The sequence below is a fragment of the Chiloscyllium plagiosum genome, chromosome 9 (assembly GCF_004010195.1).
Source record: "Chiloscyllium plagiosum isolate BGI_BamShark_2017 chromosome 9, ASM401019v2, whole genome shotgun sequence".
Lineage (NCBI taxonomy): Eukaryota > Metazoa > Chordata > Chondrichthyes > Orectolobiformes > Hemiscylliidae > Chiloscyllium > Chiloscyllium plagiosum.
The window spans coordinates 32,510,954-32,538,474 of record NC_057718.1 but is presented as its reverse complement, the minus strand read 5'-3'; the positions used below and the strand labels follow the sequence as shown (position 1 = coordinate 32,538,474).

General features: G+C 41.8%; 1 protein-coding gene across 2 annotated transcripts in view; it reads right to left on the bottom strand.

The window, feature by feature from the left end:
* prkcea (protein kinase C, epsilon a) overlaps positions 1 to 27,521 on the bottom strand; it is a 594,816-nt gene that overhangs the window by 23,655 nt on the left and 543,640 nt on the right. For both annotated transcript variants that reach the window (XM_043695660.1, XM_043695661.1), the window contains 2 exons: positions 12,051 to 12,189; positions 6,507 to 6,695 (listed from right to left, as the gene is read on the bottom strand). In XM_043695660.1, coding sequence (XP_043551595.1) covers positions 6,507 to 6,695; positions 12,051 to 12,189 — 328 coding nt within the window. The remainder of the gene's footprint in view (positions 1 to 6,506; positions 6,696 to 12,050; positions 12,190 to 27,521) is intronic.

The window sequence follows — 27,521 nt, the reverse complement described above, 5'->3', positions numbered from 1 at the left end:
TTGGAATATTGCATGCAATTCTGGTCTCCTTCCTATCGGAAAGATGTTGTGAAACTTGAAAGGGTTCAGAAAAGATTTACAAGGATGTTGCCAGGGTTGGAGGATTTGAGCTATCGGGAGAGGCTGAACAGGCTAGAGCTGTTTTCCCTGGAGTGTTGGAGGCTGAGGGGTGACCTTATAGAGGTTTACAAAATTATGAGGAGCCTGGATAGGATAAATAGACAAAGTCTTTTCCCTGGGGTCGGGGAGTCCAGAACTAGAGGGCATATGTTTAGGGTGAGAGGGGAAAGATATAAAAGAGACCTAAGGGGCAACTTTTACACGCAAGAGGGTGGTACGGGTATGGAATGAGCTGCCAGAGAAAGTGTTGGAGGCTGCTACAATTGCAACATTTAAAAGGCACTTGGATGGGTACATGAATAGGAAGGGTTTGGAGGGATATAGGCCGGGTGCTGGCAGGTGGGACTAGATTGTGTTGGGATGCACGGGTTGGACTGAAGTGTCTGTTTCCATGCTATACATTTCTATGACTCTATGTATTGCTATTAAATGACACCAGATATAAAAAGTGAGATTCAGATGTAAAGACAGTAATTTTACTTCCTGTATTTTTGAGCATGGACTGAAATGGAATAATGACTTTTTAAAAACAAGTGATTGTGGAAACAATGGTTGCACTTTTAAAATCAGATTACTGAACGGTTTTGAGTGTAGTGCTTCCACTGCTGCTTTGTTCAAACAGTATAGGAAGCTGTTTGTAGACAAGCCGGTACCATGGGTATATGCAAAATTGAGATTTGGCCGGCAATATATAGCTGATTGGCTTAGCGATTGTGTCCAACTCTCGGATTGGTTCCTAGGTAGCAGAACAGCTCTGGATGTGAATGACACGTTGAGATGCACACTGACCTCTGTGAGAGGAGGTAGTGTGTCTCACTTCTTCTCAAGTAAAATACCTGAAGCGACTCATATTTGTCTGTGTGTTTCTGTATGTGCATCAGGGAGTTTACTAACTAGTAGAATTATATGCCAACAGTTCACAGTCGTTCATAATTGTGGTTATAAAGGATTTACGTAAAGAAGCCTGGTCCATTATTTCTGTTAACCAGAGACTGACAGATAAATTGGTGAATTTGCATATTTTGGTAACTTCTTTTTAACATTTGTGATGACTGTGGGAATAGCAGGGCTTGATTTTCAGTGCACTACCCTCGTGAGGCGTTATGCACAGGAATCAATTCAAATATGACTTCCTTGAATTTGGGTGAGTACCTTAATGAAGAAGTTCTGAGAATATCGAGAAAACTGATTAGCATTAATAAAAGGAAAATCATCTGGAGATCCACTTGTTCTTTCATTTGCTTTTTGCAGCCAATATGTATTTTATTTGTTCAGTTTGGTGAAAATGAAAAATGCTGCTGTTGAGTCGCCACAGAAGCTTTCCTTCCTCTTTTTGTTTCCTAAAACAGTGTTTTCCCGCTTTCTACATACATCATTCTAACGTAACTATCAATTATTCCAGAAGTTTGAGACAGGTGAGTGAACTGGTAAAAACGAGATGTACATTAATGGTTAGATCATTCATTATCTCAGTTCCTCTCCCTTTTGAACAATTCATTTTTTGTGCGCTGAGGCGTAAGCACTTTCCAGATGCAACTTGTAAGGGGATCCATAGCCGACCAACAAGAAATAGGCGGAAACTTTAGAGAAAATGTAATTATTCAAGGTGAAATTTTAAACAGGTTTTATTTTAATGTATTACCTAGTAAGCTGAGGAGCCACATAGACTAGAAAAGTTCCAAGGATCAATGTTCTGTGTTTACTGCATTAACTCATCTCAGTTTGGGTAGTAGTAGGGCCACTACCATTGAACCTTGCACCTCTGAGATATGGAGGATTAAACATTAGCAAGGGCTCGGGTCCCAGATCACTATCCAATAACTCTGTGTGTGCATGCATACACTGGGAAAGACATTGGCTGAGCATGGGATGGGCCCTGATGTCCTCCAAGCTGGCATGTATTTTATTCATTTAAATCTGAAGAGTAGAATGTTAAGAAATATATCAGTTAGTATTTTGAATTTTTTGAACCATAATCCAGTGTGAGGCAACATCTTTCGGAGTTTTCATGCTTCTATTTAAAGCAATGCATCTGATGACAGAAGGAAGTTGAGTATTTGTTCTGAAGAAGGGTCACTGGACTCGAAATATTAACTCCGCTTTCTCTCCACAGATGCTGCCAGACCTGCTGTGTTTCTCCAGCAATTACTGGTTTTATTTCTGAATTCTAGCATCTCAGTTCTTGTTTTTCTTTAAAGTTGAGTACTTGATTTGGCAATAAATCAACAAAGCATCTCAACACTGCAGAAAGGTAAGTCCAGGGAAGCTATAGCGACCCAGCTGACTGTGAATCAGTTTGCAATTGTAAAGATAGGAGCGAAATATCAAGGCAAAATACTGCCGATGCTGAAAATCTGAAACAAGCACAGAGACAGCTGGAGGAACTCAGCAGGTCTGGCAGCATCTGTGGACAGAGAAACAGTGTTAATGTTTCACACTTCTTCAAAACCAAAGCCAAAGACTTCAGATGGAGAAGGCTGCCATTCCTTCAGAAAGAGAAGGCTGTCATTCCTTCAGACGGAGATGGCTGCCAGTCCTTCAGACAGAGAAGACTGCCATTTTTTTCAATGGAGAGGACTGCCATTCCTTCAGACAGAGAAGACTGCCATTCCTTCAGACGGAAAAGGCTGCCATTCCTTCAGACGGAGAAGGCTGCCATTCCTTCAGATGGAGAAGGCTGCCATTCCTTCAGACAGAGAAGGCTTGCATTCGTTCAGACGGAAAAGGCTGCCATTCCTTCAGACGGAAAAGGCTGCCATTCCTTCAGACGGAGAAGGCTGCCATTCCTTCAGACAGAGAAGGCTGACATTCCTTTCAATGGAGAGGACTGCCATTCCTTCAGAGGGGGATGACTGCCATTCCTTCAGACGGAAAAGGCTGCCATTCCTTCAGACAGAAAAGGCTGCCATTCCTTCAGACGGAGAAGGCTGCCATTCCTTCAGACAGAGAAGGCTGCCATTCCTTCAGGTGGAGAAGGCCGCATTTCCTTCAGGCGGAGAAGGCTGCCATTCCTTCAGACAGAGAAAGCAGCCATTCCTTCAGACGGAAAAGGCTGCCATTCCTTTCAATGGAGAAGGCTGCCATTCCTTTCAACGGAGAAGACTGCCATTCCTTCAGACGGAGAAGGCTGCCAGTCCTTCAGGCGGGAAGGCTGCCATTCCTTCAGGTGGAGAAGGCTGCCATTCCTTCAGACGGAAAAGGCTGCCATTCCTTCAGACAGAGAAGACTGCCATTCCTTCAGCCGGGAAGGCTGCCATTCCTTCAGGTGGAGAAGGCTGCCATTCCTTCAGACTGAGAAGGCCGCATTTCCTTCAGACAGAGAAGGCCGCATTTCCTTCAGACAGAGAAGGCTGCCATTCCTTCAGGTGGAGAAGGCCGCATTTCCTTCAGCCAGAGAAGGCTGCCATTCCTTCAGACAGAGAAGGCTGACATTCCTTCAGACGGAGAAGACTGCCATTCCTTCAGACAGAGAAGGCTGCTATTCCATCAAATGGACACTATGAAAAAACATATCAATAGAAGTACAAGTGTGGAAATACAGGGGAAAATAGTGTTAAAGGGTGATAAATGAAAAGACCATGAAGGAAATGTGTACAAATAAAGGAAAATGAAAGAGCAGGTCATCAAGATCAAAGTATGCTGGAAACCTGTTTTAAGAGAAACAAATTGAATAAAAATTTGAAGATTATCTTGGACGCCAGTGATACAAATTAATTTTATCCAAAATGGCATATATACAATTAACTGATCCTTTCCCTTTAACTGCTCCAACATAAGCAGGCCATTCAGATGAATCAAACATTCTTTTTCATGAAATAAGGAAACCCGACAGTGAGACTTGATCGGGCCTCCCGACAATGACCATTATGGGACTTCCAGCTGTTTTCCAGCCAAGAGATGGCTATCCTTGCTGTGGTTGTTAAATTCCCTCCAAAGCTTCAGGTCTATGTCTTTTTGGCAGAACTCTAATGGAAGGTCATTAACCTGAAATGTAAATACTTTCCATAGATCTTAATCTCATCAATTTACCTTCTTATCAGACCTCATTCTCTTGCCCAGAAATGCATTTAATTATTTAGTGAACTATTTATACTGTTTGCTTTAATGGCTTCCATGGTAATTCATGCCACATTGACCAATGTTAAGGTGATTATGATTTCTTTCTAAGGGAGCAGTATAAACTGGATGGAGAAAGGACATATTTGATGGAGGTCACCAAACATTTTCGCTTCATGTGTTCTGGAATATGTGATGTTAAAACTGAGATTGAAAGGGTGGACAACGTCATGTTCCTCGGTGTGACAATAACCGACAACCTATCCTGGTCTTCCCATATAGATGCAACAGTCAAGAAGGCACAACATTGCCTCTTATTCCTCAGGCAGCTCAGGAAATTTGGCATGTCCATAAGGGCCCTCGCTATCTTCGACAGATGCACAACTGAAAGCATACTGTCCGGTTGCATAACGGCCTAGTATGGCAACTACTCTGCCCAGAATCCTAAGAAACTGCAGAAGGTTGTGTGCATAGCCCAGACCATCACGGAAGCCAGCTTTCTATCCATTGACTCCATTTACATGGCTTGCTGTTGTGGAAAGGCTGCCAATATCACCAAAGACCCTTTGCACCCTGGTAATGATCTCCCACAAGTCTTCCATCAGGCAGAACATCAGAAGTCTGAACACATGGACAAGTAGGTTTATGGACAGCTTCTGAAAAATGTGTTGCTGGAAAAGGGCAGCAGGTCAGGCAGTATCAAAGGAGCAGAAGAATCGACGTTTCGGGCATAAGCCTCTTCCCAGCTGTTATTAGACTACTGAATGGACTTTCTAGCCTCAAATAATGCTGACCTTGCTAATGTTGATCTCTCTTGTACACTCTGTGCAATATTACCTGTATGCCTCCATCTAAATCTTTTGATCTGTACGTCATTGCTTACTATGATCTGCCTGTACTGCCCTTAAACAAAGATTTTCACTGTACCTCAGTACAATAAATCAAGCAATCAGTCAAGTGTTTAGACTTTGACATTTTTAAGGGCATCACAATCTATGTCACTGGTTAAAATTCACACAACACCAGATTATAGTCCAACAGATTTAATTGGAAGCACACTAGCACTACCACCTGATGAAGGAGCAGTGCTCCGAAAGCTAGTGTGCTTCCAATTAAACCTGTTGGACTATAACCTGGTGTTGTGTGATTTTTAACTTTGTACACCCCAATCCAACACCGGCATCTCTGAATTATGTCACTGGTGATCTGGAGTTAGATGTTAAGTTTTGAATGCCCCAGTTAATGCATAAAAATCTACTGGTGAAGTGAGTACTCTAAAAGGGTATCCTGCTGCAGTTTGTAGCTCTGGACCAGCTTAGTATTGGGTGGGTTGAAGAATGGCCTGGATGACAACAAGTTGCACTGTACAAAATAATTTCAGGCCTAAAGCCTTGGGTCATCTTCCTCTTGACCAACAGTTTTAAAGGGAGCATTTATTGCACATGGTCCACTCAACTCGGTTCACTAGATTCGACATCAAAAAGTTTTCATTGCTTCAAGGGGCTGCTGCCGGATTCAGGCAGGTGCTTGGGCCCCCTAGTGGAAGGCCCAGGTTGAAATGGAGGAGGCACAGTTGTTAATCGGTAAGTTGACCATCATGATGCAATCCTTCCCATGGCCCACTTTTTGGATCAATCATCTTAAATGTAATCATAAGGAACCCCATTCCTGAAGTTTATCTTAAAATGTACTTTCAAAGCCACTAACAATTTCTCACTGTCGTTTCTCTTCTCTTCATCCTCTTTTCTCTTAGGTCACCACCCACTCTCTTTTTCCATGTTTTTCTCATTCAATTTCCCACAAGTTTGAGGTAGAATAAAGAATGTAAACTGGAATGTGAAGATCAGGTTTGAACACAAAGTAATAACAATACTTGATTACAAGAATTATAGTATTCAAGTATTAGATAGAGGGTTAGAGTTCACAGATGATCAGAATTCATAATAATTAATCCCAATGCCTTATTTGCTGCTAAGTCACTAGTTGGAATAGTTGGATAAAATATGTCAAAACTTTTTTTACACCAGCTGGCAGCAAAATGTTTGTGGCATTTAATAAGTTGGGAAGAACAGATTTCTCTGCTGTATAAATATAAGCCAGTATAAACATATACACATCACAAAACATTCTGTCCTTTTCCCACAAGTTGTGTAATTTATCCCAAGCCCTCCTGTCCTAGCTATGACATTATGAACTGTGTTTCAACTCCCACTGGTGGATACTACAAGTTAATAAATCCAGTTTTAATTGCAGCTCATTCAAAGCAAAGTAACGGCTGGTTGGGGGAGGAGTAAGGAGAAATTGGGCAGTAAAAGATGTGGTGAACCCACCGCTTTCAGAATGCTGACTGCTTCCTTACTGAGCCAGACCGGGTACAACACATCGTCGTGCAGAATAGACTCGAAAAGGTCATCTTCATTGTCCGCCTCGAAAGGTGGTTGACCAGCCATCATCTCGTACATCAGGACCCCCAAAGCCCACCAGTCCACTGAAGGGCCATACTCTAATTCTTGTAGGATCTATTCGGAAATGCAAGCAGATGTTAAAGAAATGCTGCTCAGCTGATTCAATTCACTACTTATTTTAGACCAATACTTAAAGAATGTTTACCCTCCAGCCACTTCCCTGATACGTAACATTCATGGCTCAAGCTTCCAGCATTTTGTCTGAATTTTCCAAGATGGCCACAAATAGACAGTTTTTATAATTTACCACTTCAAATACCTCTCTAGCTATTGTTAGCATATATTACACTAATCATAAACTACTAATGACATTTCCAAATATCGTGGTGAAATTCAACTAGGGCTCAGGTGTGAGAAAAGTGGCAGTCATTGATTGTACATTAATTGTGTTTAATTGTCTTTTGGCCCTTTAGTGTAAGTTTCATTCTTTCGTTCATCTCCATTAATATATCAACAATGTTATTCCCCTGAATGTGTGCACAAGCAAATATCATCTCCAAAGTACAATCTGATGGCAGATCATTGTCTCCAGTGCAGAACCATGTTGGGTGAGCTGTTTCCCACTCATTCTTTGGAATAGTTCTACTCTGGCAGTGGGACTTCAGCAAGATGGGATGGAGGTCTACAAAGAGGAAGATGGATAAGAGCACTGGTGCGGTAACAGAGCCTGGCCTAATGCGAGTTAACACTCAGATTGGATCAACGGTGGGTCTGCTACTGAAGATCGCACCTTCCATGTCATTAGGGAGAGGCTGGTGATGAATTTGTGTGGGCAGGCAAATGTGTGGAGGATGATCCATGATCCCTCCTGGTTGACCAGTGAAAAAGTCTTTATGAGCTGGGAAAAGGCCATGTATAGAGATCTCTGCAGTTCTCTGCATTTTTCTTTGACTTGCCTTGCAGTGACGATCAGTTTCCCTGTGCCTCTTAATGGACAGAATCTGCATTGTGACGCTGGTAGGAGCTTTTCAGCCATGAGGAGAAGGAGATTGAGGGCGATTCTTGCAATGACTTTCCCTGTGGTGGAGAGCAGGGATTGGGCATTAGCTAAGTATTCACTGAAGCCTCCTGCAGCAGCGGATGAAGAAATTTGTTCAAAAAGGGAATTCTTATCATTGGTGAGCCATTGTGAGCAATGCTCAAATAATGCTCTCAAAGACCCGTATTCAGCGCTTTTGAGGGTGAACTCGCCATGTGAAAAAATTATAAGTAAACACAGACTGCAAAAAAAAACACAGACTGAAACTGTGGTATTGAGTTAGATGGTGTATAATGTGTGAAGATTGGTTGTAATCTTTTTCAACTGACTTTACGAAATAGAACATATTGACGTCAATGGCTTGAATATTTGGAAGGGGGGAGAGAAGGGGGGAGGTGCCACTCTGCTCCTGCATGTTTATACAAGTAGCAAAGTTATATTTTACCCTCCAGTAAGTGAAATCCGTGCTACAAATGGAATATTTTCTTCAGAACATATAGATAGTGTCATTGAATCATAGAGATGTACAGCTTGGAAACAGACCCTTCGGTCCAACTTGTCCATGCTGACCAGTATCCTAAATTAATCTAGTCCCATTTGCCAGCACTTGGCCCATATCCCTCTAAACTCTTCCTATTCATATACCTATCCAGATGCTTTTTAAGTGTTGTAATTGTACCAGCCTCCACCACTTCTTCTGGCAGCTCAGTCCATACACGTACCACCCTTTGCATGAAAAAGCTGCCCCTTAGGTCCCTTTTATATCTTTCCCCTCTCACCCTAAACCTATCCCCTCTAGTTCTGGACTCCCTGACCCCAGGGAAAAGACTTTGCCTATTTACTCTATCCACGCCCCTCATAATTTTGTAAACCTCTATAAGGTCACCCCTCAGCCTTCAACACTCCAGGGAAAATAGCCCCAGCTGTTCAGCCTCTCCCTGTAGCTCAAACCCTCCAACCCTGGCAACATCCTTGTAAATCTAAATTATATGTTGAAACATTTAAAATTATGCATATAGAGGTGTATATTAACTGGTCTAAACATTTTTCATGCTTTATACATGAGTATTTCTCATACTCAGGTATCATCCTGAGGCATGAGTAAGTCTCAGGTGCCCATTCAAGTGACCACAGAGTTTGAATGTCTTAGTATATCTGCTACTCCAAATTAGGCACCTACATGCCCACGTTCGGAGAAAAGTTTGTGAATCATGAGGAGGAGTGAGAACCCAGGTTGTCTGTCTGCATACTGAGCAAAAGTGAGGACTGCAGATGCTGGAAACCAGAGTTTAGATTAGAGTGGTGCTGGAAAAGCACAGCAGGTCAGGCAGCATCCGAGGAGCAGGAAAATCGACGTTTCAGGCAAAAGTCCATCATCAGGAATCTGCATACTGTCTGCATACTGAGTCTGAGTATATTGAGTCTGACTAAACTATTATCATAGCTGAGTCAAGAACAGTTCGTTTAAGACCCATCAGAAACAGAATTCTGTGCTCCTACATTCTTCTGACTTCTATGGAAATTTTTTGTAAGTAACAGTAAATGAAGAACATTGGGCTGGATTCTACGGAGTGTTTTCAGTGCTAGAGGGGTAGCACATTAAAGAGGACAGGTGCCCAGGCCACTACCTCCCAGCAACCCGACATAACTCAGGCTGGGTGGGCGCTGAAAACTCAGGTCAATTCAGCTTACAAGATCATAGAAATGTTACAGCACAGAAGGAGGCCATTCAGCTGTGCCAGCTGACCAAACTAACCACCCAGTCTAATCCCACTTTTCAGCACTGGGTCTGTAGTCCTGCAGGTTACCGTGTTTCTGGTGCAGATCAAATTCCTTTTAAATGAGTTCAGGGTTCTCACCTTAGCCACCAAACTGAGCAGTGAATTGCAGACACTGACCGCCCTCTCGGTGAAAGACATTTCCTCATACCTTTATGCGGAAGGATGGTACAGGCTAGATCAAAACCGGAAAAAAAACTGCAGATGCTGTAAATCAGAAACAAAAACAGAAATTCCTGGAAAAGTTCAGCAGGTCTGCCAGTACCTGTGGAGAGAAGTCAGAGTTAACATTTCAGGTTGAGTGACCCTTTCTCAGAACCGAGGAAGGAAGGTTCTGAGGAATGATCACCTGGCCCAAAACATTAACTCTGATTTCTCTCCACGAGTGCTGCCAGACCTGTTGAGCTTTTCCAGCAATTTCTGTTTTGGTACGGGCTAGGTTTGGTTTCCCTGGCATTTAGAAGAGTAAGGGGTGACCTGGTGATGCTTATAGTGTCATGAATGGTCTTGCCAAAATGGATGTGGAAAGTGTGTGATTCATGTGGGTGAGTCCAGAATGAGGGGACACTGTTTTAAAATCAGGGAACACCCTTATAGGAGAGAAATGATGGGAACATTTTACGCTCAGAGAGGTGTGTGATTTTGCAACTCTGTGCCTCAGAAGATGGTGGAGGTTAGGTCATTGAACATTTCAAGGCAGAGGTAGATCGATTATTGTTAGGAAATCGAATCAAAGATTATCGGGGATAGCTGTGATTGTGGAATTCAGAACACAAACAGATCAGACTTGATTTTACTCAACAGGCTTGATAGGCTGAATGACCTATGTCTGCTCCTAGTCTGTAGGTTTGTTGTATCTCTGTTTGTTTGCACAAGCTCTACAAACAGCAAGAGATAAGGCCCTGGTTGATGTGATTTTGTTGATTGCTGGATACATATTACCTAGCATGTCGGAGAGAACCTCCCCATTCATCTTCAAATTCTGCTGCCAGGTCCGTTAGAAATCCACTTGGAAGGCAGATAGAGACTCAGTGTAAGGTCCCATTTGAAGTACAGCACCTCCAACAGGTGCAGCATTCCTGCAGTACGATTGGGAAGGGTCAATCTGGATTACATGTTCAAGAATCTAGGGTGGGACTTAAGCTTACAACCTTCTGATTCAGAGATGAAGGTCAGCTTCTGCTGAGCCAAAGTTGAAATATTAAGAACTTTAAGAAACAACTGCTCAGTTTATTTGGAAATGGTTTCTAATGCACATCTGTAATCTTTCATAATGACTTCAGTGACAGAGTTCTGATTTGTATCCATAAATGACTATCATTAACCATTATATCAACGTCGGTTTTTGACAGAAATGAAATGTTGCCTGATTATTTTTGGCTTTGACCTGACGATGAATCCTCTACTTTATTTCATTCAAATGCCGCTCGACAAAGTGACAGAGATGAACATTTATGCTGATGATTTGTCACAGCTAAGATTCCAATCTCAGCTGGGTTTTCTTCAGGATTTCGCAATGCATTCACTGCCCTAAAGAAAAGGAACAAAACTCAGGAGACTAATAAACTTGTGCATATTTCCTACTAACCAGGTTACAATATGGAATGGGCAGCTGACTTGCACAGATATTGAATTGGAAACGCAAAAGAAACCATTTGTCAAAACTATGCAGGAAAATATATTCCAACATACAGCAAAACTATACAAGTTTTTGGTGCGTTTTGCAAGAATTGTTTCACTTGGGGTGCACTGGAAAATGTTATGGTCCTGATGATTTTGGTAGTGAGCACCACAATTATTGTTATTCTCTGTGAGGAACTGCTGGGTGACGGAAGTGACATGCAAGCCAGAATGGGTGAAAATAGAACTTTTCCCTTCCACATGAATATCATATGGATTTCAAATTACATTTGGATATCTTGAAGCTAGATGGAGCACTATGTAAATGGAAGATCTCCATTTACTAGGTATCCAACATCAAAAGAAGCATGACAATGGTACCCAAGTGACAGAAAGGACTTGTAGGGTGGTGCATGTCCCATGCCATGAAGTGGCAGGAACTGGTTTTATACCTTAAGGATGGATAATAATGCAACTTTATTAGCCTCAGCCACATACTGAATGGATAACGTGTTAAAAAAGTGCGAAAGAATGACTGTAAGGTCTCAGAGTAAGGGTAACTACTAACCATGTACCTTCTCCATTTCTGAGTAGTTGTTTACAGTGCATTAATAACAAGAGGTACAACCTCTTGCGGTGTACAGTGCCGAAGATGTAAACTAGGAACCACTGAAAGAACAGAAAACAATGGCAGTAGGGAGAAACTTGGTGATTTAAAGGGATAGGCTTTCTGTTTAATTTTGTGCTCTCTTGAAATAGACATGTGTGTCACAGCATAATACTTTCCCTAACACTCCAGCTAAGAACCAAGGAACTCACCAAAAGAGGTGCATCCAATTGTGAATGTTAGTCCAACCTAGGATTTGAAGTCACATGCACTAAAGGTACTTAACACTCCATGACAAGATTTAAAGCATGATTTTTGATTTCTTACTGTGAGAGTGAGGTAAAATCAAATGCTTTACTCACACGAAGAGCAAAGTTCCTAAGGTTTGTTGACATATAAAGATCATTGGGAGAAAGCAAACATACCTCAGGGGCAATGTAATCAGGGGTACCACAGAAAGTCGTTGTTGTGATACCATTCAGAATGCCTTCCTTGCACATGCCGAAATCAGCCAACTTGCAGTGCCCCTCAGCATCCAGCAAGATATTGTCCAGTTTAAGATCTCTGCAAATAATGAATAAACATCCTCATTATTAGTTTTGATATTCAAGGTTAGCTGTTTGTGCTAGTGATACGAAAAGGATATAAGATTATTTATAAGGCAGAATGACAAATTGTTAAGATAAATTTGAGAATTCCATAGAAAATAAGGCAGTCTTGTATTCATTGCTTTGTAATTATGAAAGGTAACATGGCTCATGTGAATTTTTATTTTATTTGTGTCTGTGATGACATTGAGAAAAATGTTTATAATGATATTTCACAGCAGGGATACCTAATCATGTTTACTCAATGACGTGTGACATCACATATTAATCTTATTGAAGTCCAGGCCCAGCATGGTGGATTTAATGAGTTGGAATTGTTCTAAAGAGTCAACTTAGTTTAGAAATTATTTATTTTGTGCTACTAATTTATATCCATTAACTTAAAAAAATGTAGATCACATTTTAAGTTTGAAAACTGACTTTGCTTTTATTTTCATGCATACAGGTTCCGCTATAATGCAGTAATTCCATTCTTGTGCAATTCCGCGTTATAAGAAAACCACATAATAGCAGCACCATTTAAACTGATGGGGCCGAAATTGTGTTATAACCAATACACGCTTTAAACCTTCACGCTTTAGAAACAGTATCGCCAATTCATCAATCGCATTACAGCAAATTTGCATTAACAAAACGCGCATTATAGCAGAATGATTCAGATGATGTGAGAATGGATCACCACTGCAAGATAATGGTGCTAATCTGAACCTGCCCACATTGATTGGACCTTTGAGATGCTATGTTGTGAAATGTTTGACTGCATTATATGGGGAGCTCTGGTGTTCACTGAAGATAGCTGTTTTTTAAGGTTCATTAGAAAGATTTTGAAAGTTGAACAAATTTTCTGATCACAGATATTCGATTATCTGTGAAAGGAACAAACAACTGGTGTAGTTGTTGTTTTTCTCTTTGGTAAAATGCTGCTTTCACAAACATTTTAGTATTCAGGGCTTCTCACTCCTGCAGATAACAATATGGGCACAGTTCATGCTGCACCTTTACTCTGAACAAAATGAAACTTGTTAAATATATCATTAAATGAACGGTAGCATTCAGTCTCCAATCCCAAAAGTACTCAAATTAATTACCAACAGGACCGATTTGAGTGCACTGCTGGACAAGTAAGATCTCAGAATGAAACCTGACAACTTTTTTTTGGTAGTTTAGTTAGGTAACGTGATGGTTTAGTCACCGAAACATATTCACACAATGTTACAGACTTTCTTTAACAACAGAACAGGATTTTATAACACAAGGAGAGAAAACACAAGTTAATTAAAAATAGAAGCTTGTTAGAATGATTGAAAAATAAAGAACAAAACAAAGTTTCAATTACTTTCCTGATGCTATCCATTAAAAACACCCAGGTCCAGAGGAGTGGCTCTTATTTGAACTTTCTGAGTTGCTACTTACCTCACTCCTTGCAATTTGTTTGCAGTGTAGACAATGCGCAAAGTCCTTTGCAAGTCAGCTGATCTGGGATTTGTACAAATTTGTGAACCCAAACTTTCTCGATTCTAATAACGTGCATATTTCTCAGCAAGCTCTCCTGATTTTGAAGTTTTGCTAATGTTACAATTCCCTTAACACCTTCTAGGAGAAAAACTAAACCAACTGTTAAACTCAACTCTGGTGTCTTCTGAACTGAAACAAGAATTTCATTTGGTCTTAAATGTTTAGCCTATCTGTCCTAAAATCGAGAGCACAGAGACCTTTCTATTTACACCACATGGTCTGCAGTCACCTGCCTTTTGACAATACTGCATTTTGGTGACTGTTCCAGAAAACTCGTCAGAGAAATAACCAATACCTATTGCCTCTATTTTTAAATCCAAAGTCCAAAAAATACTATACACAAGTAATACACCTTTTATTCCAAATTCATTACAAATAAATCAAGAACTAGCTTTCACAGAGTTTTCCCTGACAGAATCCAGCATTATGACCCTATACGCACTGCCACATTGTAAATTCATTTGAAGCTTCGCATCAAAACAATGAGGTAGCATCACATCAGGTGAGAGACCATGTTCATATCATAACATCATTTTAATCAGTCATGCACCACAGGAAGGAAATTTAGAACTTGATCTTAGTGCAATATAAGTATCACAACATAACTTCAGAAGTTCAGTCTGCAATCCCATGCTCCCAGAAAGAAAAGTGCACTTTTGAAAACTGTGAAACAGATGGAGGTGGCCAGCAATGGAATCCAAGTCTTTGAGTTGCTGTGGTAGCATGGCTTTTAGGTATTGAATTTGTTAGACTTCGCTTGGTGCAATATAAAGTGGGCAAAAGGTCAACTTAGCTAGCAGCAAGGTGGATATGGTGCTACTGCAGGGCGGGATAGAGGGAGAGAGAGAACATTATACCAATTTGCAGTGGGTATTTTAGAGTTGTTTTCCCTTGAGCAGCGGAGGCTGAGGGGAGACTTAATAGAAGTCTATAACAATCCAAGATGCATAGACAGGGTTGACGGTCAGAATCTTTTTCCCAGAATTGTAATGTCTAATATTGGGGGCGTGCATTTAAGGTGAGAGGGAAAAGTTCAAAGGAGATGTGAGGGGCTAGTTTTTTACACAGAGTGTAGCAGGAGTCTGGAACACACTGCCAGGGGTGGTGGTGGAGGCAGATACAATAGAGGCATTTAAGGGATTTTTAGAATAAGCACATGAACGTGCAAGAAATGGAGAGATATGGACCAAGAACAAGAGGAAGGGATTAGTTTCATTTGGCGTCACAACATCATGGGCCGAAGGGCTGATTCCGTTACTATACTATTCTATGTTCTATGTATAGATTGAAGGGATCATATTATTTTTGAGGGACATTCCCACTTCCCCCAGTACGATTGAAATAATTTTAAAATGCATTCGTTTGGTTGTCTCCAGCTATACCGTGGGAATGTGAAGGCCACATTAAGCGATAACCACTGATCCCCTTACTGATTTTAAGTCTGCACACTCAGCATTAAATGTATTTAATGGCCCAGCTTTGATATTTAACAATATGGCCCTCAGTGGCAAAGAATTGTACAGATTCTACCTTCTGAGAGAAAGCATTCTTCCTCATCTCTGTTTTAAACATGTGACCTCTCACTCTGAGTAATACCCTTTGGTGCTAGACAAGGGGAAACAATCTTTCTGCATTTACCCTGTCGCCTCCAAAGAATCTTCTATGTTCCAGTGAGATCTCCCAACCTTCTCCTAATCTCCAATGAGTGCAAGTTCAACCGACTCAAAATTCTCCATTCCAAGGATTAACCCAGTGAACCTTCTTTGGACTGTTAGTAATGCCAGAATATCTGTCCTTGGATAAGGGACACAGTATTCCAGCTGCTCTGTGGCTAGTGCCTTGTATAGTTTTAGCAAGAGTATCTTATTTTCATGCCCCATTCCCTTTGAAATAAAGGCCAACATTTCACTTGTTTTCCCTATAACCTACTGAACTTGGACACAAGCTTTCTGTGATTCAGACACCAGATTGTCCAAATCCCTCCATGCTGCAGCTTTCTTCAGTTTTACCCCATTTAAATAATGTTCAGCCCTTCTATTCTTCTGACCAATGTGCATCACTTTTGTATTGCTCTGTACACTTCTTGTGTCATCATTACCACTTGCCTTCCCATCTATTTTTGTATCATTTGCAAACTGGGCAATAGATATTTCTGTCAGCCAATTCATTAATATATATTGTGAATGATTTCTGTGGTACTCTACTTGTTACAGGCTGCTATCCTGAAGATATCCCTTTAACTGAACTCCCTACCTTCCATTAATTAGCCAACGCTCTAGCCATCAGAAAGAAATGTTTAATGACCTGAGTTCATGTTTAACAAACAGAACACAACTGGGAAAGAACTTGCTTCAAATGTGTAATCATAAATGAAGTAGGGAAAACGGTAATGCAGCTTTTTAATCACATCTGTGACAAGGAGGTGTTACAATGAGAAATGAGCAAGTCAGCTTGATCATTCAGCAAGACTAACCCACACTTTTAAGATTACTTTTATGTAACAAATGTCCTTTGGTGTTTTACAGGAGATCACTTGACATAGAGTCATAGTCATAGAGATGTACAGCATGGAAACAGACCCTTCGGTCCAACCCGTCCATGCCGACCAGATATCCCAACCCAATCTAGTCCCACCTGTCAGCATCCGGCCCATATCCCTCCAAACCCTTCCTATTTATATACCCATCCAAATGCCGCTTAAATGTTGCAATTGTACCAGCCTCCACCACTTCCTCTGGCAGCTCATTCCATACACACACCACCCTCTGCGTGTAAAAGTTGCGCCTTAGGTCTCTTTTATATTTTTCCCCTCTCACTCTAAACTTATGCCCTCTCGTTCTGGACTCCCCAACCCCAGGGAAAAGACTTTGTCTATTTATCCTATCCATCAGCCGCAACATGACCTCCCAACTCCTGTACTCAACACTCTGATCAATAAAAGAAAGCATACCAAACACCTTCACTATCCTATCTACCTGCGACTCCACTTTCAAGGAGCTATGAACCTGCACTCCAAGGTCTCTTTGTTCAGCAACACTCCCTAGGACCTTACCATTAAATGTATAAGTTCTGCTAAGATTTGTTTTCCCAAAATGCAGCATTGACAGAAAGTGAAAGAAATGTTACAATAGAGAACTAAAGGGGCAGGTGAAGAATCATTTGGACTTATGGTACAAGAGGGGACCATTTGACTTGTTCTTACCCTATTTAAGGGTTCCTTAAAAGAGCAATCGTGCTTAGTCCCACGTTCATGCTTTCTGGCTGTAACCCTGTGAGCTCTTTATCCTCTCACCCTTCTAAAAATCATTATTATAAAACTGAACGTTTTCTCTGTCTACTTTGACTGAAACTGCTCACCTTCTTGAAAGCTACTATTTGGTAACCTCAGAGCCTGCTCTGTTCCAAGGAGGACAATCCAAACTTCCCTGAACATGAACCTGTGAGAATTTTTTTTTCTGGAATCAATGTCCACCACCTTTTCAGGTACAGATTTCTGAGGCTCAGGCAAATCTCTGCATGGATGAATGTCCATCTAGCTACCCATTTGCTTATGGATCTATGAATTGGATGTGCTTCAGGCATGGGAGCATTTGGTGGTCAGTCCACCAGCCTCAAGCCCAGCTCCAAGCTGACTCCCACAATATGGAGGGTGGTTGGCCATCCAAAGTCAGCAGCCCCCACCAATATAAATAATTATGGTTACTTGATTGTTAAAAGCTCTTGTTGATTTGATTTGATTTATCGCATGTATTGAGATACAGTGAAAAGTATTGTTTTGTGTGCTAACCAGACAATCATATCTAAGTACACTGGCACCCTTTGCCCAGTGGGAGCTTGATAATTCAGCAATACTAACCCACACTTTTAAGACTACTTTTATGCAACATTCCCCACTCCCCGAGAAGAACATGCCCCCACTTCCATCCTTGCTGCCCTATATTTAAAAACCCACACTCTACCCATTGCTGAGCTCCAACACTGCCAGGGTGCCCAGAGTTGCCAGAAACTTATCTTGGCTGGTAGCTCCAGTGGGCACTGCATCACTCCTAGTGAGGGAAGACATCTGGGCCTGAAGTGCTTCAGCCCACCTGTAGCATATTCTTTCTGGTCTGTCAGCTCACCAGCCATTTTCCATCTGGGGCTTTGGGGACTGAGCTCTCAGTTCCCTCTTCCCTTCCCAAACCTGCCACACCCACCCTCTTGCCAGCCCTATCCAGAATTTTCTGCCTTATGACTTCTAGTTACTGATTCACTTGCCAGAGGGAAAAGTTTTCTCTGTCTACCCTTATCGAAACCTCTCGCCTTCTTGGGAACTTCTCTTTGGTAATCTCAGAGCCTGCTCTGTTCCAAGGAGAACAATCCAAACTTCCCTGAACATGAACCTGTGAGAAAAATGTTTGTTTTAAAGATTGACATTGTTAGCAATGGTTGCAAGACTGATGCTGAAAGTTTTACAGAATCTATTTAGGATCTATAAGCAAAATGGAGTTAAGATCACACACATCCTGGTCAAAGTAGAGAAGAAGCAAAAATGTATTCTAAATGGCTCAGAAACATGGAGAGATTGTTGTTTCTTTTCCATGCAGTTCCATCCTATTTATTTATTGAAATAAAAATTCCATTTATTTGCATTCAGTGACCTCAAGAAACTTGGTTTATTTTTTCTGCCCAACCTACAGGGTTCAATTGACCAGAACCAATAAGGTAGATATTGAGTATTCTTTCAATGAAGCAGATGTAATGTTAAGTTAGAAAATGAAAACAAAAATGAAGAAGGAGTAGAGTTGTGAATCAATGGACTAAAAACAGACTATGGATGTGGAAACTGCTAATTCAGGAGCTCAGTGGGTTCCTGCTAAGAGATTTTGAGCCAGAGACTTGAATCAGGAAACAACAGCAACATGAAAGCCTAGAAAGCAGTAGAGAATAAATCTAGACAATTGCAGATATCAAGCTGGGTGATGTCTATGGCTATGGCAAAGACTTCACCATCATATTCTCTCCTATCAGCTCTTGCAGTTGTCCATCCATTATCAAACTTGCATTCAGTTCTAATTTCCCAACTTTGTGCTTTAACTTGGGTCTTTTTCAGGTTGGGACTCATTCCATCTACTTCTGATTATTCCAAATGGGCTTTTTATGCTTTTTACAAACTACAAAGTCCCCAAGTCCTGAACTAGAAGTTTCACATAGTCCGGATACTCCAAGAAATGGAGTAATACATGATCCTTCTGTACCACACTGGCCCTTCTACAGGTATTGGCGCAGGTACAGAGCAAATAATATCTCCTAGTCGGCATCTCAAGTCCACTCCCTCTTCCCCCACATGTCCTCAAATCACAATCAAACCAGCTAAAGGGAAAGTATTTCAAACATCAAACTAATTAGTTCCTGTTTCAGTTAAATATCTGATAAATGAAAATCAGCAAAAAACATACTGCCTTGTGATTAAAATAAACTTAGATGGTTAAGCATTTACAGAATGTATTTCTCTATCCGAGTCTACAGTTTCTGAAAAATTTAGCACATTTGTATTTTTCTCAAGATGTTTCCACATCCCTACCAGAAATGGTCAACATTATTCTGCACTTAACACTTTGATCACACTTATTTCTGATGCTCTGCATTCAAAAGCATTCAATCCATGTTCCAAAGTGTTCACTCCATCATTGCATGGCATCTACTTGTGATTTATTGATTTCAATGATCGTGAAATTAAATCAAACAGTGCTGCAAGCAAGCACACCAATTCCAAATGGTTATTTTGGTTTGAAGCATTTAACACTGTTCAACTGAAATCACTGGAAATCAGGAAAGCTAAAACAAAAACTTGATCGCCTTATAAATGACCCAGAGAAGGAACAAGTCAGGGGTCAGATTTTTTCAACGTCCCAGCTGCAGGCAGTGATTGGATAATAAGAAAAGCAACAACTCAAACAAATCTCAGACACAGAAAACAGGAAATCCCAGTTGCAAGTGTGGTGAGATAAATCATTATGGAGTTCATTATAGTGTTATTAGTACTAATTATACTGATTAATGTTATTGATTAGCACGATGATGTGATGTAATACATTATAGTTCCATCCTCTCGCCCCTTCTCACCCTTTCCTTCACACATTACTCCTAACTCTTTATGAATCCACCTCCGTCCACCTATCTATAAGCAAAATGGGTGTTGCTTTAAGCTTCTGACTGGGCGAGGTTGAGGGAGGGCTGGGAGAATTGTAAACTTCAACCTTGAGGGGGAGAGGAATGGGCTTCTGAGCCCGAGAGTTGCCATGGTGTCAGGGCTTGTCGTAAACCTATGTTGAGGTGAGGTCTGTTACAGCCCAGAGCCTGGCTGGGACATGGGTTGTTGTCCTGAGCTTTGAGGGGCTTACAGATACTGGGGTGATGCGGGCCTTCTTTAACAGCCTGCCTGACATTGCTTCCTCAGCTCCACCATCTCAGTAGTTGGATATTCGAGAACAGCAGCCTATAGGTGGGGGCTCTTAGAAAGAGTGCTCCAAGTTTTGGACTTAAAGACAATGCAGGAACATTATTGTAATTCCAAGTCAGGATGGTGTCAGTTTGAAGGGGTACATTGCAGGTGATGGTGCCTGCATTCATTTGCTGTCCTGTGGCCTTCGAGTTCATACAGGAAGTGGGTTTGGAAAGTGCCATTGAAGGAGAGTTGCTAACTTTTGTTCTTCATTATATGCTTTTAGACTTAATTCTACAGCAGTCTTATTTCTCTCAGTGTTCTCTCCTCCCCCAGATGCCTGCTCTGGCAAAGCATCACTTATGTTTCCAACAGAATTAGTCCACGTAGCGGTAGACACAGAGATCACTGTCACTAAGTAGACACAAAGATCACTCTGGCAGTAAACACAGAGATCACCCTGGCATTAGACATGGTTCCATCGCTGACTGGACACTGGGGTCTGCCTCACAGTGGGAACAGAGATCACCTTGGCAGGGGGCAAACAGGCGATCTTGACAGTGAGAGTAGAGGTCACCCTAGTGGTAGACACCCTCATCTTTCCTGAGTAGACATAAGGACTGTCCCAGCAAAAGTGGCACAGAGGCACCAGAGAATGATCAGAAAGAAGGCTAACAAACCAGGCGATTTGGAAGAGGCAAATGTTGAAAATATGCAGTAGGTTTGTTTATTTTTGTTTAAATCATGATCTGTAGGAAGCTGCAATTGATGCTACATGCCTCTATAGACAAATTTAATTGGCTGTAATCCTCTTCGAATGCTCATGATCGCTTCCAAAAATTTAACAAGCTGTGATCACTTTTGAATTTTTGACAGCTCGAGTATAATCATCTGCAATTGGGACTCATTCCAAATAAGACTGTTTGAAGTTCATTGATGGCTACTGCAGCTTAAAGCATTCAGAAATTTGACTAAATGTTCAGTTTTTAGCTGGCTGAGATGGTGCGTCATCCAGCACAGAGCAGTGATTACTGTATGAATACAGCTCCATGAAGCCAGAAACCCTCCATAATGTTACTTATCAACAATCCTTTTCTGATAGATTAAGTTCCATCCGAGCAAGATTGGCAAGTCTCATCCTGTCCTTGTCCAACATTCCTCATATGCACTATTCAACAGAGATAACCGAATAGTGATTGGGAGTAGGAAAACTGGGTAAAATATTCTCCTTCATGACCCTGAGAACATGATTACCATTTGTAGTGCCCCAAACATTCACTAAGACCAGTGTAATCAATTGAAACCCAGGATCAAAACTGGAATATTTATTATGTATATACCCCAGCACTGGGACAGAATTTAATGTAGGCAGCAAGGATTTACCAGTCTTGGAGCTGGTGAGAACCCCATCAGGCACCTCAGTGACAGAGAGCGGCCTTCCCCACAGTCAAGGATCTCGGAGGCAGACATCTTACTTGCCCAGGGTTGCTAGACCATCAGAGGCCAGCAACACTGTGTTGCTCAGGAGTGCCACCAACCACTGCTGGCTGATGTCGGTAATGCATTTACCCAAGGGGCAGGGTTGCTGAAGGAGGGGGATCGAGGGGCAGTGGTCAGAGAGGGAAGAAGGGGGGATGGGTTCTCACTCCCATTTGTTGGCTGATGCTGGTCCCTTAAACTTTGAACAGGCATTGAGTGCCTTTGAACACAACCCCGCCCACCTCCCCAGAAATATGCAGGATCCAAACAGGGTTTACTTTACAAAAATGAAATATTATAGATAATAAGCAGTAATTTTGGCACTTAACAAAGATACAATGAAGAGTAAATGTGATCAACACATGACAAAGATTTGAATAGGTACGTTATTTGAATCACATTAGGTGAGGAGGGAAGACAGGAGGCTCATGTAAAGCAGTAGCACCAGCAAAGGCACGAATGGCCTGTTTCTGCACTATATCCTGTGCATGATTCTATGTAATTATGGAGCCAGGAGTTAAACATAACTTACTAGAGAATTGTTAACATGACCAAAGGAAAATTTGCCACCTAGTGCAGTGAATGCTGGGTTGGTGGAATCTTTCAAAAGGAATTTGACCAGATTTGTGTCACGTGATAAAGCCTTAAATCTTGTGCCAAATGTTGATAAAAGGAAATCTGGTCTGGGCTGGGAGAATTAGAGAATACAATAGCTTGGGATTGTAAGCAACACTAGTAGACAGAGGAGACAAGACATCCAGTCTGAACAGTCTTTTCTTGATCCTAATATCCTCCTGTTCCATTGTTATTCTTGTATCAAAGATCAAGGGACCTGAGTACCTCAGGAAAAAAAATCACTTTGTTTACATTAAATAAACTACTTGCTATTTGATTGTTCTGAGTTTGTTGAATTATGTAACCTTTCCTTGTTCTTCAATTAGATCTCCTCTCAATTTAAGTTTCTCACTTGTGGTAACATCTTTGCCAAAGTCTTCTGTACCCCGCACACAGCCTTCACAGCTTTCTTAAAGCAGGGTAGTATTGCATTAGGGAGTGGGTGTGTTGACACAAAACATGTTTCAAGGGTAAAATGGTAAACATTGGATGCAGAAAGAGGACAATGGGGAAAAAGCAGAACAATGCTTAGGCTCCCACATGAAGGTGGTAAGTAGGTGGGGGGGAAGCAAGAATTAAAAATACCAAGACTTGGCAGCATGTAAATTTCAATCCAATGCCAGTAATCAGCAGGGCTGGGGGAGGACAAGAGAGGAACCTTGCTCTCCTCCCAGCTCAAGTCAGAACAAAACCCGTTACAAGGCTCATTTAGAACTTGTCTTGAGGTAATCTATTTTTAAATAGGCAGATGGACAGCTTATCCACATCTTTGGAAATTGACTAGCTGAAAAGAGGTAGGTAAAGAATAGGGAGACTGTTGAAGTTGTTTCAGGGCATACCTCAGCCTATAGGAGGATCAACAAGACAAAGGGAGACCGAGGACTTAGTAACACCATGTCCCTGATGCCACACAGTTGGCAGGGAAGCATGGTTACTCAGCACACAGGCTCTGAATGAACATAGAAAGGTACAGCACAGGAACAGGCTCTTCGGCCCACCATGTCTGTGCTGACTTTGAAGCTTTTCTAATCCAAACGTTTCTGCCTGCACATGGTGCATATCTCTCTATTCTCTAATTGTTCATGGATCTGTTTAAAAACCTCTTCAACTCTGCTATTGCATCTGCTTCTATCACCGCCTCTGGAAGCACACTGCAAGCACCTACCATCCTCTGAAAAACCACTCTCACCATCTCCTTTAAACTTTCTCCCCCACACCTTAAACCTATGCTGCCTAGTGTTTGGCACTTATACCCTGGGAAAAAGAGTCCGACTATCCACCCTGTCCATGCCTCTCATAACCTTATATACTTCTATCAGGTCGCCCCTCAAGCCTCCAACACTCCAGTGAAAACAATCCAAGTTTGTCCAAGCTCTCACAGCAGTAGTCAAAGATGAAATAACTGAAAAGATCATCCAGTGAGGCTTTGTGAGTAGAGGTAAGGAATAAGAAGGGGATGGTGACATTATTGGGATTGTACTATAGGCCCCCAAATAGACAATGGGAATTAGATGAATAAATATGCAGGGAGACTGGGGAGACTTGCAGGAGTAATAGGGTTGTCATCGTAGGGGATTTCAATTTTCCTAACATTGACTGGGATTGCCAGAGTGCGAAGGGCTTAATAGGATGGAATTTGTTAAGTACATTCAGGAGAGTTTCTCAAGCAGTATATGGACAGTCTTTTGGGAAGGGGCAAAACTCGACCTACTCTTGGGAAAGAGGGCAGGATAGGTGACAGGCATGATAGCGGGGGAGTACTTTGGGACCAGTGACCATAGTTCTATTAATTTTAAAAGTTACGAAGAGGGACAAAATTAGTCCACAGGTTCAAGTTCTAAATTGGGGCAAGGTGAATTTTGGTGGAAATAAACAGGAGCTTGCAGGATTTAATTGGAGTAGTTTTGCTCCTGCCCCATTTGCAAGTTTACAGCTTTCTTATGGTCCAAGTGTTTAGGACCGTCTCATCTACCCGAAAGTTAAACGTCACTGGACCTGACCTCGTGTTGACCATGCCTCTTACCCATGCAGGGCCATTCCATTGGTTCCTACACCAAACTTTGTCCCTTGAAGTAAACTGTTTCTCTCACCTAGCAGAGCCTTGTGTCTGGCATTGGCATTCCTGTTCCTATTTCATCCTCCTCCCAGAAACAGGAAGGTAGGATTTAACCTGGTGCAGAGTCTTCTCCCCGTTAGCACCTCGGCTGGAGCTATCCCTATCATTGCATGAGGGGTAGTCCTATAATCGAATAGAAACTGGGACAGTTGGGTATCCAATGAAGTTGTAGGCTGTTTCTTTAGGTCTGCCTTCAAATTTTGAACTGCTCTTTCTGCCACACCACTGGATGATGGATGGTATGGAGCTGTCCCTATATGAGGAATGCCATTCACTTTTAGGAAATTAAGAAATCAAATTTCCGGTTGGCAAACGATGGTCCGTTATCTGTGACTGACACTCCCGGGAGTCCGTATATTGCAAAAGATGCACACAGTTGTTCTATCATCATTCTGGTGTTTGACAAATTAACTGTGCGCATCCAGCCATTTTGAATGGATGTCCACAATGGCTAAGAACATTGAGCCATGAAAGGACCTGCATCGTCAAAGTGTAACCAAGTCTAGGGTTTACCTGGCCATTCCCACGAGTGTAGATGAGCTGCCCACGGCAATTGGGGTGGCACGGTGGCTAGCACTGCTGCCTCACAGCACCAGGGACCCAGGTTCGATTCGAGCCTCAGGTGACTGTCTGTGTGGAGTTTGCATATTCTCCCCATGTCTGCGTGGGTTTCCTCCCACAGTTCAAATATGTGCAGGTCAGGTGAATTGGCCATGCTAAATTGCCTGTAGTGTTAGGTGCATTAGTCAGAGGGAAATGGATTTGGGCGGGTTACTCTTTCAGTGGGTCGGTGTGGACTTGTTGGGCTGAAGGGCCTGTTTCCACACTGTAGGGAATCTAATCCAATTTTTGTTATTGTTAGCACTCTGGGCACTGTTCCACCAACACAGCCAATCCCAGCAACCAGATATAACTTATCACAAACATTTTCATTTTGGAAACTCCTGGATGACCCCGGTGGAGTTCAACCAATAGCTGGTGGCAACCTTTGCTCAGGACAATCACTCTTGCTCCCCATGACAATATGCTGTCCTCTGCTGTGATCTGGTCTCTCTGGGTACAAGAAGGTTTCAATTCTGGTTCTGACATCCCTTTGGTTTTCCCCATCACCACCAGCTGTTTCAGTTGGCCAGGACCGGACCTTTCGAAAGTCTAATATTGTCAGCTGTGACCTGAAGTGCATCGAGAAAATTTAAAACCATTATGGACTCTTCCAGTGGCGGTATCACCAGTTATGCATCTGCCTGTGGGAGGCAACTCAATGCATCCAAGATTTATTACTTGGATGGTGTTCCAAATTGACATTACATGCCCAACGGATTAGAGACCACCACTGGATTCAGCCTGAAGTTATGGGCAGCACTGTCTTGTCCTCTTTAAGTAGACATAGCAGGGGTTATTACACATTTAGGTCTATAAAGGTATTGGTGGAACTTCCTGACTCCAAATATGACCACCAAACCTTCCTTCTCTATCTGTCTGCATTTATGTTCTGCATTAACCAAAGTCCTGGATGCATACACTATTGGGCATTGCTCTCCCTTGAGCCACCTATGAGTTAATACTACCCGAATGCCTTACAGGGAAGCATCACATATTAATACCAAGCTTGGGATCATTGTGTGTCAGAATGTTAGAGGAAGGTAGCTGTTTCTTCACTTCCCTGAAAGGTATGCCTTCATGACTATTTTTTAAGAGTTGATGGAAGGTGCACGGATGCAGGCCAGGTTATAACTCACCAGCCCAAGGGAAGACCTAAGCTCCAGTACAGACAGAGGAGCTCGGGCACCTTTGATTGCCCTCACTTTATCTTCCAACAGGTGTAACTTGATCTTGTTGACTCTGTAGCCCAAGTAGGTCACTTGCGGTGCCTGGAACACATTTTCCCTTCTAAGTTATATACCCACCTATTAAAAGCATCTAAGGACAATGTCCAAGTTCTCAATGTGTTCTAGGGTCAGATGGCCTCTTCCTGCTCCTAGTTCTTAGGTTCTCATGTTCTTATTAGCATGTCATCTAGATAAATGGTGACCTGGTGTCAACCTTGTAAAATGTTTTCCATCATTTGCTGAAAAATTGCATAGGCTGATGATACCCTACATGGCATTCTCTTATATTGGTACAAACCCTTATGGGTATTAACTGTAGCATGCTTCTGGGAATTCTCATCTAATCACAACGGCAAGTCCACATGGCTCATGTCTACCTAGGCCCAATGGTTCATAGACAGTCTAATAGCTTTAGTTTAAATAATTTCTTCAGCATTTCTTAGACATTGAATTTTGCCTTGTTCGGAAAAAAAGACTCAGGGGAAATTTAGGTTAAGTGGGATGCCAAAATACTAAAAAATCTGAATTCCAATCCCAACAGTTTATAGGCAGGGTGCAGCAGATCAGGAAGGGCATTGGTACATATCTGCATGAGCTGTATATAACACTAATTAGACAACAGATTGAATACTGCTTAGAGTTCTAGTCATCCCATTATAAGGAAGATATGATATACTGAAGAAAGTACATAGGTAAAGGATCTGGTGGTGCAGTGGTAGTGTTCCTAGTCTGAGCCAGGATTCCTGAGTCCAAGTCCCACTAGCTGCAAAGGTGTGTATTAACATCTCTGAACAGGCTGATTAACAAAGATATTGCCAGTACTGGAAAATTTTTACCTATGAGGAAAGGTTGAGCTTTTGTTTTCCCTGGAACAGACATGACTGAGAGGTGATTTAATTGTGGTGTATAAATATTTGAATGATCTAAGTGGAGGAAATAGGGATAAAGTACTTACATTAAAAGAGCAGTCAAAACCAGGAGGCAGATTTAAAATAAAATAGAATGATTAGAAGAGAGATGAGGAAACTTTGTTCGCCTAGAGGACATTAGGAACCTTGAACTCACTCTCTGAAAGGTAGATAGAGGCTGAAACCATCACCACATTTGAAAAGTACCACGGCATCTACTTGAAGGGCTAAGATCCTCAGGGTTATAGTTCAATTGCAGGACAGTCAGATTGCAAAATAGCTATTTGTCGACCAACACAGACACAATAGGCTACAGGACCTCTTTCGGTGTCAGAAATGTATGGTATCTGTGATTGCTCTGTTCCAGTTGGAACCTATAGACAATGCACATCATTTTTCATA